At 36.5% G+C, this 13,865-nt stretch overlaps 1 protein-coding gene across 2 annotated transcripts in view; it reads right to left on the bottom strand.

Annotated features, from left to right (window-relative positions):
- LOC144432795 (ribosomal protein S6 kinase alpha-3-like) overlaps window positions 1-13,865 on the bottom strand; it is a 76,815-nt gene that overhangs the window by 4,152 nt on the left and 58,798 nt on the right. For both annotated transcript variants that reach the window (XM_078121074.1, XM_078121075.1), the window contains 16 exons: window positions 9,249-9,330; window positions 8,871-8,951; window positions 8,363-8,442; window positions 7,811-7,917; window positions 7,226-7,406; window positions 6,892-6,962; window positions 6,143-6,296; window positions 5,563-5,662; window positions 5,159-5,280; window positions 4,513-4,569; window positions 3,630-3,794; window positions 2,800-2,958; window positions 2,197-2,358; window positions 1,884-1,960; window positions 996-1,113; window positions 295-435 (listed from right to left, as the gene is read on the bottom strand). In XM_078121074.1, coding sequence (XP_077977200.1) covers window positions 295-435; window positions 996-1,113; window positions 1,884-1,960; window positions 2,197-2,358; window positions 2,800-2,958; window positions 3,630-3,794; window positions 4,513-4,569; window positions 5,159-5,280; window positions 5,563-5,662; window positions 6,143-6,296; window positions 6,892-6,962; window positions 7,226-7,406; window positions 7,811-7,917; window positions 8,363-8,442; window positions 8,871-8,951; window positions 9,249-9,330 — 1,857 coding nt within the window. The remainder of the gene's footprint in view (window positions 1-294; window positions 436-995; window positions 1,114-1,883; window positions 1,961-2,196; window positions 2,359-2,799; window positions 2,959-3,629; window positions 3,795-4,512; window positions 4,570-5,158; window positions 5,281-5,562; window positions 5,663-6,142; window positions 6,297-6,891; window positions 6,963-7,225; window positions 7,407-7,810; window positions 7,918-8,362; window positions 8,443-8,870; window positions 8,952-9,248; window positions 9,331-13,865) is intronic.

Below are 13,865 nucleotides of genomic sequence, written 5' to 3'. Positions count from 1 at the left end.
AATTATTCTTTTCAAACACCATGATTTTTTTTGCAAGAATGAATGTTTATACTTTAATAGTAATGAAATTTCTACTCACAGAGTCAACATATTTCTTGGAAGAGAATCACAAATTTTCACCGATGTTTTGTCAGCAGCATCAGGGGTGTACTACATAATTTTTTTGTTTCTTGTTTGTATACAAATATTACCAATCATATGAATACACTACTAATAATGCATCTATCTCTAGTTCCCTGTCAGGAAATATTGTGCAGCAAAGTGGCAACAAGTGAATTCATTATAACCTCTTACCTTTACGGCTTTGGCATCACAACTGATTGTCAATCTCTTCTGAGGTAAAGTGTCTTTGCTGGCAAACCACCCATGGGTTAATATTTGAGCTGCACTTGGTCTTTGAGCTGGATCAACGTGTAACATACGCCTTGTTAAATCCTAACATATCCCAAAAATACAGACAAAAACGTTACATTATACAGACTGCTTTCAAATTTACATACAAGGGTCAGTTTATTACATTGATACCAAAAGAGCAAAGGTCGGGGTCAATCGGTCAAGCTGTCAGGACTTACTAGGTACAAAGACAGAAATTTTGGTCAAATGATTGCGCAAGGGTCAATATGTACACTGGACACAATTCTGTCAGTAGTGTACAACCCAAATCAGAGGTCATAGCATGTCAAATGTCAGAATCTGTGTCAATAGGTTAACACAATTTCAAATCCTAGATACAAATATTGAAATCAGTGTCAAGAGGTTAACACAATTTGGGTCAAAGGTCAGAATAGTTCAAAGGTCACACTTTCAGTCAATACATAAAATGTCAGCTAGACACAAAGATCCAAATCTAGGTCAGTAGTTCAAATGAGTCAAAATTTCAGTTTGCTGAGGTTAACGGTCAAGAATAAAAGGTCGTGATAAGACTAAAAGTCTGGGTACCGGTACAGTTTGATTTAAAAGTGTTATATATTTTTGGTGAGAGTATGTGTTGTTACCTTTGCCATAGGTGAAATATGATCCCATATGTTACCCTGCATAGAGAATTTGCCTTCCCCGATCCTGGTAAGAATATCCTTTGGAGTATCATCAGGACCGTGGGCAAACGGTGTGTACCTGTGGATTAGACAAGGTCACTGTTTATAATTCATACTCTACAAAATAGTCTCTCTTAGCTGAGACATACAGAGACACATAAATGAACTACTTGGCTAGCAACGTGCAGAGTTGATGATTACATAAAGTTCATGACCTACTCACCTACCAATGCTACCTAAAGTTCATGGCCTATGATCTACCCACCTACCACTGCTACCTAAAGTTCATGGCCTATAACCTACCCACCTAACACTGCTACCTAAAGTTCATGACCTATAACCTACCCACCTACCACTGCTACCTAAAGTTCATGGCCTATGACCTACCCACCTACCACTGCTACCTAAAGTTCATGGCCTATGACCTACCCACCTACCACTGCTACCTAAAGTTCATGGCCTATGACCTACCCACCTACCACTGCTACCTAAGGTTCATGACCTATGACCTACCCACCTACCACTGCTACCTAAAGTTCATGGCCTATGACCTACCCACCTACCACTGCTACCTAAAGTTCATGGCCTATGACCTACCCACCTACCACTGCTACCTAAAGTTCATGGCCTATGACCTACCCACCTACCACTGCTACCTAAAGTTCATGACCTATGACCTACCCACCTACCACTGCTACCTAAAGTTCATGGCCTATGACCTACCCACCTACCACTGCTACCTAAAGTTCATGACATATGACCTACCCACCTACCACTGCTACCTAAAGTTCATGGCCTATGACCTACCCACCTACCACTGCTACCTAAAGTTCATGACATACAACTTACCCGGCTAGCATGGTATAAAGTAGAACTCCAAGACTCCAGATATCACAAGCTGCATCATAACCTTGCTTCTTGAGAACCTGAAGATGGAAACGTACAAACAGGGACATCAAATCTAAAGTTTTCTCTTTTACATTTTAGCATTTCTTGGCAATCACACAAACTTTACATGATGTGAAATCATGAAATCTCTCTCCAGAACCAAAAGTTGATGAAAATACATTTATTTCCTGGAGTGGTGTTCCCGTTTAAGTACATTCATCTGAAGAAATTCTGACATACTTTAACAGGCACAATATTTGAAATAAAATCTTACCTCGGGAGCTACAAAGTTAGCAGTATAGCAAGGTGTCATAAGAAGGCCATTGTCTGCACGTAGTTGTTTTGCAAAGCCAAAGTCTGCTATTCTTAGTGATTCCGGTGACCCACTCTCATCGACATATAAGATATTGCTGGGTTTCAGGTCCCTGTGTACAACCTTGATTAAGAACAAATTATGATATGTTGAATAGTTAGTGTTGGGAATTGTTTTCCTTCAAAATGCCAGCAGGTCTACATGTACATGTGGACATGCATGTACACAAGTCATGCAAGATCACACAGATGTATGTTTACACGTATGCACACATGCATGGGCAGGGGTATGTGCAGGCACAAGGTCACACACAAACCTACGTACACACAAACCTACGTACACACAAGTATACATACATACATACATACATACATACATACATACATACATACATGCATACATACACAAACACACAAGCATACAAGACACCGACAGAGACACACACGCACGCATACAAGACACCGACAGACAGACAGACAGACAGACAGACAGACACGCAAGCATACAAGACACTGACAGACACACAGACTGACAGACACATATTTAAAACTACTTCTGACTTACCCCTTGTTGATGTAGGTAGTCCACTGTTCTTGTTATTGTCTGCATTGTTGCACATGCATCCCTTTCAGACAGTGACTTCTCTCTAAGTATTTTGTCAAGTAGTTCACCACCTTTCATAAGGTCTGTCACAAGGTATATACGACTTCCATCATCATATACCTATCAAAACAAGTCAATATAGCGTCAAAACTCTCAAAGTCAACAAAACTCAAAAGCTCCTTTTTTTTTCTTTTCAATCATGTACTTTGCATTTGTCTTTCTTTTGATACCAGTAGCTAATAACTTAGATAATAATATGACACAATACAATTTTACAGACCACTTATCAGTTTGTTTGTTTTTGACATTATTTCCATTTCAGTTGCCCAAGTTGAGAGATGCAAACACAAAAACTATTGTCACCACAAGAGAATGACATCACAGATTTCATTTTACATAATTAGTTATACATGAGTGAGCATTTTTCTTGACCGAAAATGTTCATCAGCTTTTGTAGATCAAATGATTTACACAGTTACAGCACACAGGCAGTTCAAAGTATTTTAGCATTGCACTAGCTTTTGATCTGTCTTGGTTGACGAACCTCATCAGAATGACAAATGCCATAGTTACAGCTGACCACTAGATGGCAGTATAATCAGTATATCTCATGTATTCAAATTTCAAATAACATGTTCTGAAGAACTGCAGAATATTCATCAAGTTCATATTGTTCTCCGAAACTTGTATCCCCTAAAAATTTAATATCGTTGCAAGTTAAGCCGTGATAAGTTTGTGAAAACATAGAAAAAATAGTGAAAATTCAAAAAAAAACAAAAAAACATACTTACATCTCGTAGTTTTATAATATTGGGATAGTTTTGATATCGAAGGAGTATTTCAACTTCTTCCTGGACATCTTTTTTACTTTTGTCTATAATTTTGACTGCATATGTGTGTCCATTAGTTTTATGAACACACTTTTTGCATACAGAGTACGACCCTACTCCTATTTCCTGTCAAACAAATAAATAAACAGAAAAGATTAGAGAAACTGTAGATATATAATCCACATGGTAGATTAGGATTAACATTTGGATGTGAAAACAGTTGTCTGGTAGATTTGTATAAAAAGTTGGTCGTGTGCATAAGAATGATCCCATTTCATCCGTATGGTTCCACTGATAACTTGAGATTTTATCGGTGATACTGTCACAAAACAATATATTTATTAACTCAAGGGGACTAAACTTCTATTTTGTAGTGCACCACCAATACTGACAAATGACTCTCACCACTGGGGGTGCTCTTCTATGAGACTACCCAGATTAGAGAGTCAGGGGAAATGACATTCCAACTACCCCATGCCAGATATATCTCCCAGAGCAGTGCATGCTGGGGAATACTGCATGTCCAGCATTGCAGGCTGAATGGCTTAGGTACCTTCACAACAGGATATCACTTCTCAAGTCAGTGATACATCTTAATAAAAATGAATAAAATTTTTCATGACTTGGAAGAAAGGCACACCCCGTGACTTCTGGCATGGTAGGGTATAGTAGTTGGAATCTTGTTTTCCCCCAGTGGTGAGAGTCTGGGTAACTGACATCATGTCATGTGAAGTTTTTCACATAAGGAGTCTACTGATGAGATAGAAGTAATTCCAGACTGTGGGACTCAAATTGGGGTTTAATAATATAAATATTTATCAACTGACATAAACACATAACTTACCTCTTTAATTTCATATTCACTATGGAATGTTGTTGTTCTTTTGCCCTGGGGTACAACCTGGAGAGAAGAAAGTCAAATAAAAAAACTCAGGGGTTAATATATGATAATAGAACTCCATGATATGCAAGTGCACGTATGACGTATTTGGGGATTTGTTGTGGCCATATTTTCATGAGCATAGCAAGTGACAGTACAGCAGAAAACACTGCAAGCATGAGTGCAAATACCTGGAGTACCCGTGGTGGCACTCACACAGATTGGGGTTCTGTAACTATTGCATATGTTTATCCAAAACACTAAAATTTTTAAATTTTAATTTTTCGCTTTTGTGTACAACAAACGATAATGCACTCATTTACACCTCATTTGCATGCAGGTTTTTGATAATGTTTTTAGTATCACATGCAGTACAAATACCACTAACAAGCATGTGCCTGTGCAAGTAATCTCTGGTACATATGTAATAGCTGTTATTCTTAAATACTTAAAAAGTGCTGTCAAAAAACTGCTAAATGTGATCTTTATTTTACAGCAAAATATTGAAATGTGAATCACACTCGAATAATGAATGAAGAGATTTCTTTTCAGGTTTGCAAAACTGTAATTGCTAAAGCTTTATAGTCTTAGAGAATAAACGGTACCCTACCTTGGGGGGATTGACACTGGTTTCAGTGTGTTCTTTCTCCTCATTAAGGAAGGGAGGAGCCACAAAACTGAAACCTCTAAAAAGTTGATGAGCACCTGCACTAGCTGGAATACCAGGTGAATCTGTAACAAGAAAAAACAAAATATTCTTACATTTTCATCATTCTATGGAAATGGTGTTTTTTTTCAGAACATGAAAGTAGTCTTTTGATCTATGAGCATCAAGATCTAGCTAAAACTGGTTTCAACCAGTTTTGACTAGATGAAAATTGGTGCCTCATTTCTAGACATGTCTGACAAAAACTGGTCTCAGCTGGTTTGAACTGGTTAAAGATGACAGACAACACTGGAGATACACAAATGTCACAGTAATGCTGAAAAGTTCAAATCTTAATGATAACTTACCCCTGGGTGTTTTTGAAGTAAATTCTGTATCAAAGTAGAAAGCGTCCTCTTTGCCACATGCTGGTTTGAATGGTGGAGATATTTCTTTTTTCAATAGTTTCTGTAAAAGAAACAAATTTCAGTTAGATACTTGAATATTACTGGTTAACAAATGAAAAAACCGTCAAGACTGGTTCCAAATATATTCAACAATAATTTTGGTAAATAAGTCTGATTAAAACCAGCAAATCCCATGTGATAAATCTTCAGGTCAAATCTCAAATATAGTCTATACATTGCCTTGTTGACGTCACACTATGGAAAGCTTGCGATAGTAAGATCGTGGCAAGTTGACATGATTTGTAGCAGTGGCATTTATGAGCTCTCGTCCATGTATTGTCAAAGAGCTCAAATTCTATATATTTCTAAATACCTCTTTCATCAAATGGAGTGACCCGACCCTTTTGTAAAACATTACCAGGACTGTTCCATGTTGTTATGTAGGTGGGGGTTATGGATAGTTCACACTGACTTGTCCATACAGTTAACAATGGTTCCTCTATATAACTTACACTACATCAAATGCATTAGTATTACTCACCTCCCAGTCAATAGTTTTAAAGAATGTATGTTTCTTGATATCATCCACACCATTGGGTCCAGCACCCAATCTATTGGCTGGATTCCTCTTGAATAGTTGCCTTAGTAAACTCTGTGCTTCGGGACTCAGAAACTGAGGCATCCCGAGTTTGGCTCTGTGAAAAAAAAGTTAAACAATGTTCAGTGTGTGTTAACCATCTGAATGTTAAGAGAAGAACTCCCTATTTTTCTGTTTTCTTTGATTTTGAAATTCTTCATTTTTATGTCAAAAGTGAATCCTCTTTCTCCCAACTTGTAGTTTTAGTTTACAAACAAATATCCCCTGGTAGTAATAGGATTAATACTCTTTCTACCAGGGGGTCTTTGTTTTAAACACTTTCAATTTCTATACCGATGTTGCATATTTCTTGACAAATACAAGATATTACTTTTGTAGGACAAACAGTGGACTTAGTATATCATTGTGAATCCAAGTCTGTGTACTTGTACAGACTATTTATGAAATTGTAGCTTGAATAACCACATGAAGTGAAAGAGACTGTGACATTAGATGTTGAGGTTGTTAGTTATGTGTTTAGGTAAACCTCTGACTTTACTGGATTCACTATATGTAAGGGTACATCCATCTTTGAATTTGTACAAAATAAAGGGATGACTGATACACTACAGGGTCTGGAATTTTCCATTTTTTTTTTACTATGCCCTGGCCTACCCACTTCAAAATAAAGAAATAAATGATTCACTACTCACTTCAAAATCATTGTCATCGTTTCTTTTCTGTGTTGACCTTGGAATGGTAATGTTCCTGTTAACATTTCAAACTGGAAAGATAATAGGAAACGGAATAGAATTATTAAGGGTTGTGCTTGTATAGATCTGCACTTGGAGTCATCACTGTAAAATGTTCAAATCTTGAAAATCATGAAAAAGTCACAATAAAAATATGCACTATCTTACAAATATTGAGCAACAAGCTCACCGAAACAATACCAAGCTTTAGTCCATAACAACATGTCTTAGTAAAGCATGGTAGAGCATATAACATACTGAAATGGTGAAAGTGATTCAACACGGTGTAACTCACCATGAGAACGCCAAAAGACCACCAATCAGCTGCCGTTGTGTGACCACGTCTATTGACCACTTCAGGCGCCATATATTCTACGGTGCCACAAAATGAGTATGTTTTCTTGTCTTCCAAGATTGCTTCTTTGCTTAGACCAAAGTCTGTCAAGTTGATATGGCCTGTTGTATCTAAAAGTATACTGTAGGTACAGAGAGAGAGAGAGAGAGAGTCTGTTAGTGAAAATTTACAAAGATTGAAATGTTATGTTACTCTATCGGATTTCTTGTTGTATTGGCGAGGCTTCGGTTTGAAAATATGCTAAAAACTAAGTATGATTGGACAGTCAACGGGGAGATTCATTGTTGTGTAGAAATTGTACAATTTCTACGCAACCATAAATCTTTCAGACAAGAGATAAGCTGAGAAGATTTACTATTCATTGTGCAACACCAGAGGGCGCTATACCATTTGGTCAGATCAACTCTAGGGGGCACAATTTAATGGGTGAATGCACCACTCTCCTGGGCACTGCTTTATAGGAGTACACTATATGTGTACAAATCTGCTAACAGGAATGTTTTCCTAGACTATGTTTATACTTACTTTTCTGGTTTAAGGTCTCGGTAGATTATTCCAAGACTATGTAAATGATCTAATGCCAAGGCTAATTCTGCAAGATAAAACTTAACGTCTTCTTCTGTGAACATCACCTGGATGAAAAAAATAGAAGTTTTGAGTTGAAGCATCAAGAGAATTATATTTGCAGAACACATTATTTAATTTCAACGTAGTTACATTTAGTCTGCTGAAGTATTTATGCAAATATTAAATATTAAACTTGGTCATGAGTTACTACCCAAGACTACGCACATTTAAATTTGAGTCAGTTTAGTTAAAATTTGGTAAAGGGTGTCAGAAATAAGGCTATCCACAGACAGACAGACAGACAGACAGACAGACAGACAGACAGACAGACAGACAGACATGGCTCATTCCTATAGCCCCCTCCTTGCTGTGTCCAATGGAAAGGGGGGGGGGGGATAACGATATAGTAAAAACATCTGGGTACCTGAGAGTGAGAATGGGTAAAGAGAATGGAGTGGAGAGGGTGAAGGAGGAGAGGAAAGACGGAGAAACTTCAAGTGATATACTCACCTCCTTGGAAAGCCTTGTGAAGAGATCTCCACCACGTAAGAAGTCTAATATAAGATACAGTTTACCTTCTGTCTGAAAAGCTGTACAAATAGAAGTAATATAGACATTGTTAAACCCTGTACAGGTATTTATAATATACTATTCATAACTTGAACATACAAATTGTTGCCAAACAATTCTAACAATATATGACCAAGAGTTGGAGCTGGTAGTAAAATAATGAGAACAGAAAGTTTGATGAACCCTGGTATAGATGAAATTTTACTTGCAGGCTAATGTACATAAGTCATCATCAGTAGATTATCATACATTCTTTTTCATACACATTTTTTTTTAGCTTTTTGAAACATATCGAATTACAAAAACACAGACTTGGTCTATGTTGTTTCACATTGATTTTTCAAGTGCGATGTCATGATAAAATGTGTTTCATAAATTAATAATCCAAAATAAATATGCAATCTGAAAACTCAAAACTGAAATGAAATAAATATAATAGTAAACTTACCATACTGCATTTTTACAATGAATGGATGATTTACTTCAACAAGAATGTCTCTTTCCATTTTTGTTCTCACCCTGTCTCGTACTGGGGTAAGAAAATAGAAAAGAAAATAACATTAATGACAAAATGAACAAATAGATAAACCGCTTAATGTGTTGTGAACCCAAATACACTTCTTAGACGTATCTATCATAGCCATTTGACAACAAAACAAAGATGACATCAAACAAAAGTATTTACAACATGGCCACTGAGGGCGCAATTGCTTACTTGCAACCTTCAGACAGTTTCAGACAGATGCACCTTGCTTTTCTAATGAACTTCAGTATAACCTACGGAATGTCAAAGATTTCAACTCTAAGAAATGTTGTATATTTTTACCTTTCAAGGTGGCCTTTTTTAATACTTTCATGGCATATAGTGTTCCACCATCATTTCCACGGATTTTTCGGACTAAAAAGACCTGCAAAAATAAAATAGAAATTCCCCAGTTTAGTATTTTGTTTGAAATTCTTTGTTTCCATCTCATCTGTAGGAAAAGAGTATATATATGTAAATATTTCAAGAGATGTGAATCTACTAACTTTGTTTATACATCCCATGAGGTCTCTAATCCTAGCATACAACAGATCTCTCAAGGCAGATTTAACAATCTTTACACCTTGTTTGAAAGAGACATGATTGGTGAAAATGACTTTTCTAGATCCCCTCAGCATAAGAATGCAGCCACGATAAAAATCAACCATACACTTTCGTCCCCTTCCACGTTAACTTGGGACCAGCTTCATCAAAAAAATCACCCTGAAGACAGTTTTCGTCAAACACATGCACAGACTATCATCTACAAAATTGCATTCATATCACCATATCTGAACTACCCCCTCAGGAGACAAAAACCTGTCCCACTATCGATCTTTCTTTTGAAATGGTGATATAAACGACTCCCAAGGTATGACTACAAAGCAGAACACAGTTCATTGACTATGTGATGAAATAACGTACCCCTTAAGATAAACTACACTCAATGAATCTTAGCACAAAGTACTTCATCACAACATCACTTCTTTTATTTTCTGACATTTATTTGTAATTGTTGGGTGTGATGGAACACTTCACCTTTCACTGTAGTCTTTAACTGAACACAGCGATTGTGAAATACAAGGTCAAAGGTCACAATCACATGTCATATACTAATATATCAATCTGGTCTAGAAACAATACCATTTACAATCACTGCTAAGTGAAAAATCCACGTTTTCAAATCTGTTCTTGTTGCTGAAATTTAATTTTGTCATCCTATGGACAAGATTGGAATGATACACGTATGAACAGAAAACAACAACTCATAAATCTTGACTGGAAGTATCAAATAGGGTTTGTGAGAGTATGGATTTCACTGATGCTGTGTACCATCAGATACAATCCTGGGAAAACTTGAGAACAATTTTCACTGCGTACCCTAGTCTGTTTTGTAAGCCATATAGAATGAAGGTGACAGTAATATGTATAAGGTTAGGCCAAAACAAGAAGAGAAAAAGAATTGTTTCTTGTCAGCGCCCACATCAATTAAGTACCCCTGGCCTATGTCAGTCTTTTATGTGTGTCCAACAGCCCATGCAGTCTGCAGATCTGTGTGGAAACACAAAAATAACCTTCCCTACCTTCCAACAGTGACTGCCATGAGTAGTAGATTGAGTGACAGGTTTGTTGAGAATTAAAAAAAAAAAAATCATTTCGTCGCACTATTTTTTTTAGACAACCTGTCCTGACCAGAAATAATTCTTGTTTTTTTGGCCTTAGGTATGTTAAGAGTACCACAATGGAAAACACTGAACCCAATATCTTGTGTGTACACAGTCTAATTTGTAGCCCAAACTAAATGAAACACACAAGTAAATGGGCACAGATATTAAAGGCACATACATAAGCTAGGTTTATAAGTTACTTGGGGGTGATTTTTTTGCTGCATTTAAATTTTTTTTGTCTAAATGATATACAGACCCACTCATGTTTCCATTCATTCTTAGAATCAGAATTACCTACTAATGTAATTTTAAAACAGTCTTAGGACTTCTATTCAATTTCGAGTTGTTTTCATTCAAATTGACTTTCATTTACAGCACTAAAAGATTCAATTAGCCCTGACCAGACTGGTTGAAAATGAAGATGACAGCATATGACAACAGACTTAATCTAATTCAGCGAATGTTTCTTGATTCAGTTCAAACTGAGTGTGATTACCAACCTACGGAGACAACACAATCTACTCTCTGATGAGATTTGGCTGTATCTAAACATACTGAATTCAACATCTCACTATTCTACGCAGACTACTAGTATATAAAATACTTAATCTAATTGGTGAACTCACACCTGGTACCTTTGTCAATCACTCTATTTGACGACAGTTTAACGTTTGGATACAAAACCGACATTTCAACATGGTTGACAAGAAACTGACGGTAAGAATGGTAGAACAGTGGGCCGAAAATACAAGATACTTATTTGTATTCTAGGAGGTTAGGGTTTGGGATAAGAATAGAGTTAGTCCCCCTAACATAATCCTGATTTATTTCGTAGAGACTCTAAAACTGCGCCAACTGTTCAAAAGGTAAACATTAATATTCAAGCTAGGGAGTTAGTGTTAGGGTGTGGTTAGGGTTTGGAATAAGTTACACTCCCTAGTATACACATTTGTATCATCTGTACTGCATGGACATATACCCTACATTTGTCAGAATTTTTTTTTTTTTTTTTTTTTTAGAAAAGAGCTTAAATTAAGTCAAAGACATAAATATACTGGACAATCTTGTTGAATAATGAATTTGTATTGCACACATACTGTCTAGATCATCAGTCTTGACATTGAAGTCACTTTTAAGCTTTCCGCTGGTGATACCAAGCTAACTACTATAACACCTCTCCCTACCCGTGGCAGTTAAAAGTTATGAAATATGAGGAGAAGGTCAGTCTTCAGACTATATGTTGTAATATATTTTCAAGGTGATCTCTTTTTCACTGAAAAGAGAAATTGTCCGTTTTTACTAGACCACATTTTCACTGATTTAGGAATCTATGCATGGTAATAAGGAATACAAACTATATTTTATTTCAGCATTTAAAAAAACATCAATGAAAACAGGGAAAATAAATTCCAAGTGAAAATTTATTATTTCAGGGTATAGAGTTTTATATTTATAAGTCAGCAGGCAGTCAATATACAATTTTGAGAGTGTACCCGTTGGCACAACTTGTATGTCAATGTGCTGTTGTGTAATTTTCTGTTGTGTAATTTTCTGTTGTGTAATTTTCTGTTGTGTAATTTTCTGTTGTGGGATGTACAGTTGTTCAATTCAGGTCAAACCATCGTTTACAGGTTTGTGGAAGAAAACTTTTCATTCAAAACATGTTAATGTTGCTGCTTCAGTCTAAAAATCAGAAATTAATGAAAAAAAATAAATAAATATTTTTCACATTTTCCTGTCAAATGAATGATGATAAACGAAAATATTCAAACTACATCACTATTTCCAAAATCACTCAAATTTGCAGGAAAAAATTTGGATTTCATTAAAAATCTGAGGATCTTGAAAAGTACAGCATCTGGACTTGATGTAGTTCTCTGTTTATTTGTTGAAAGTGTGTGGTTACCTTTGTTTAGTCACAGAAATGTTCAATTTTAGTTGACACAGATCAGTTGAATGTACTTCTATCTGTACCCACAGCTGTACATACACAGTATTGTTTGTATACTAAACCTATAGCAACATTTTCCCCTTGTAGCTTTTTTTTATGTTAAGTCATGGACAAATTAATGGCAGCTGTGGCCAGGAGGCTGGGGGGGGGGGGGGTGTAGAAAATTAAAGTCTATTTGCTTTTATTTACATAATTTTGAAAACTATTCAACAGATTTCACTTAATTTTACAAAATCACAAAATAACATACACTGAGGTTTGTCAAGTCGATGGTTTTCTGTCCCAATCCTTATGTCTCCCTTTTACTTTATATTTTCATGGATTTCGTCAGTACTCGCACTGTTTCATACATTGTAATAGCACTACAAATACTTCATTGTGATTATATGAAGTCATGGCACACTCAGTGGTGTGTAAATAAGCCTCATAAAAGACGCTGCTGTTCCAATGTATCACAACTACTCATCATAGAGAAGGTCGGATTATACTGCCCTCCTGCTGTGAGTTATGACTAGGTTCAGTGGCTTGCAGGAAACCTCTGTCTTGATTCATTTCCAGAGTTAGACTTACTCACAATAACAGCCAGAAAACTACTGTGCATAAAGTCTGTATGATACACTGTGCAGGGGCACTCTCATGGCCTAAATAGCTGGCCAATAAGTGATACTAAATGACATATCTCACACTCTACTGTACACAAAGTCCATATGATATCATACCCTATGTCAGGGCACTCTAGTGGCCTAAAATTATAGCTAATCTATAAGTGATACGAAATCACTTATCTTACACTTCCAGTCTACTGTGCATAAAGTCTGTATGATACACTGTGCAGAGGCACTCTCATGGCCTGTATAGCTGGCTAATCAGTGTGTGATACGACACATCCAACAAGTTACAACCTGTACAGGACATTAAGCTCTGTATCACATCTCCCCACATTACACTCACTTCTGTATTTACAAATGTAACTGTGTTGACTACTTTGTTTCAATTCCGTTAATAAATTAAAAAGTTGGGTCTGATGGTTAATACTGGCAGGACACAACATTCATTGAATCAATGAAAAACAGACCGCCCAGCTAGCCCTAGTCTCCATAACAGGCTAAATGGAGTGGGTCAGCCTAGCAAGCGTTTCTCTTTACCCAGTTGTACTATCCAGCCTGTTACTGAGATTAGTACAGTTGTAACCCAAAACCACATACTATACCATTATGTTGGTGTTTTTGGAGGAATGACCAAATAGGACCTTGAACGACCTCACATGCCCCTTTGGTTTTCAGCTGCCTGAATAGGTGACCT

Source organism: Glandiceps talaboti, chromosome 3 (assembly GCF_964340395.1).
Source record: "Glandiceps talaboti chromosome 3, keGlaTala1.1, whole genome shotgun sequence".
Classification (NCBI taxonomy): Eukaryota; Metazoa; Hemichordata; class Enteropneusta; family Spengelidae; genus Glandiceps; species Glandiceps talaboti.
The sequence above is the reverse complement of the archived record's forward strand: the minus strand, read 5'-3'. Positions and strand labels throughout refer to the sequence as shown.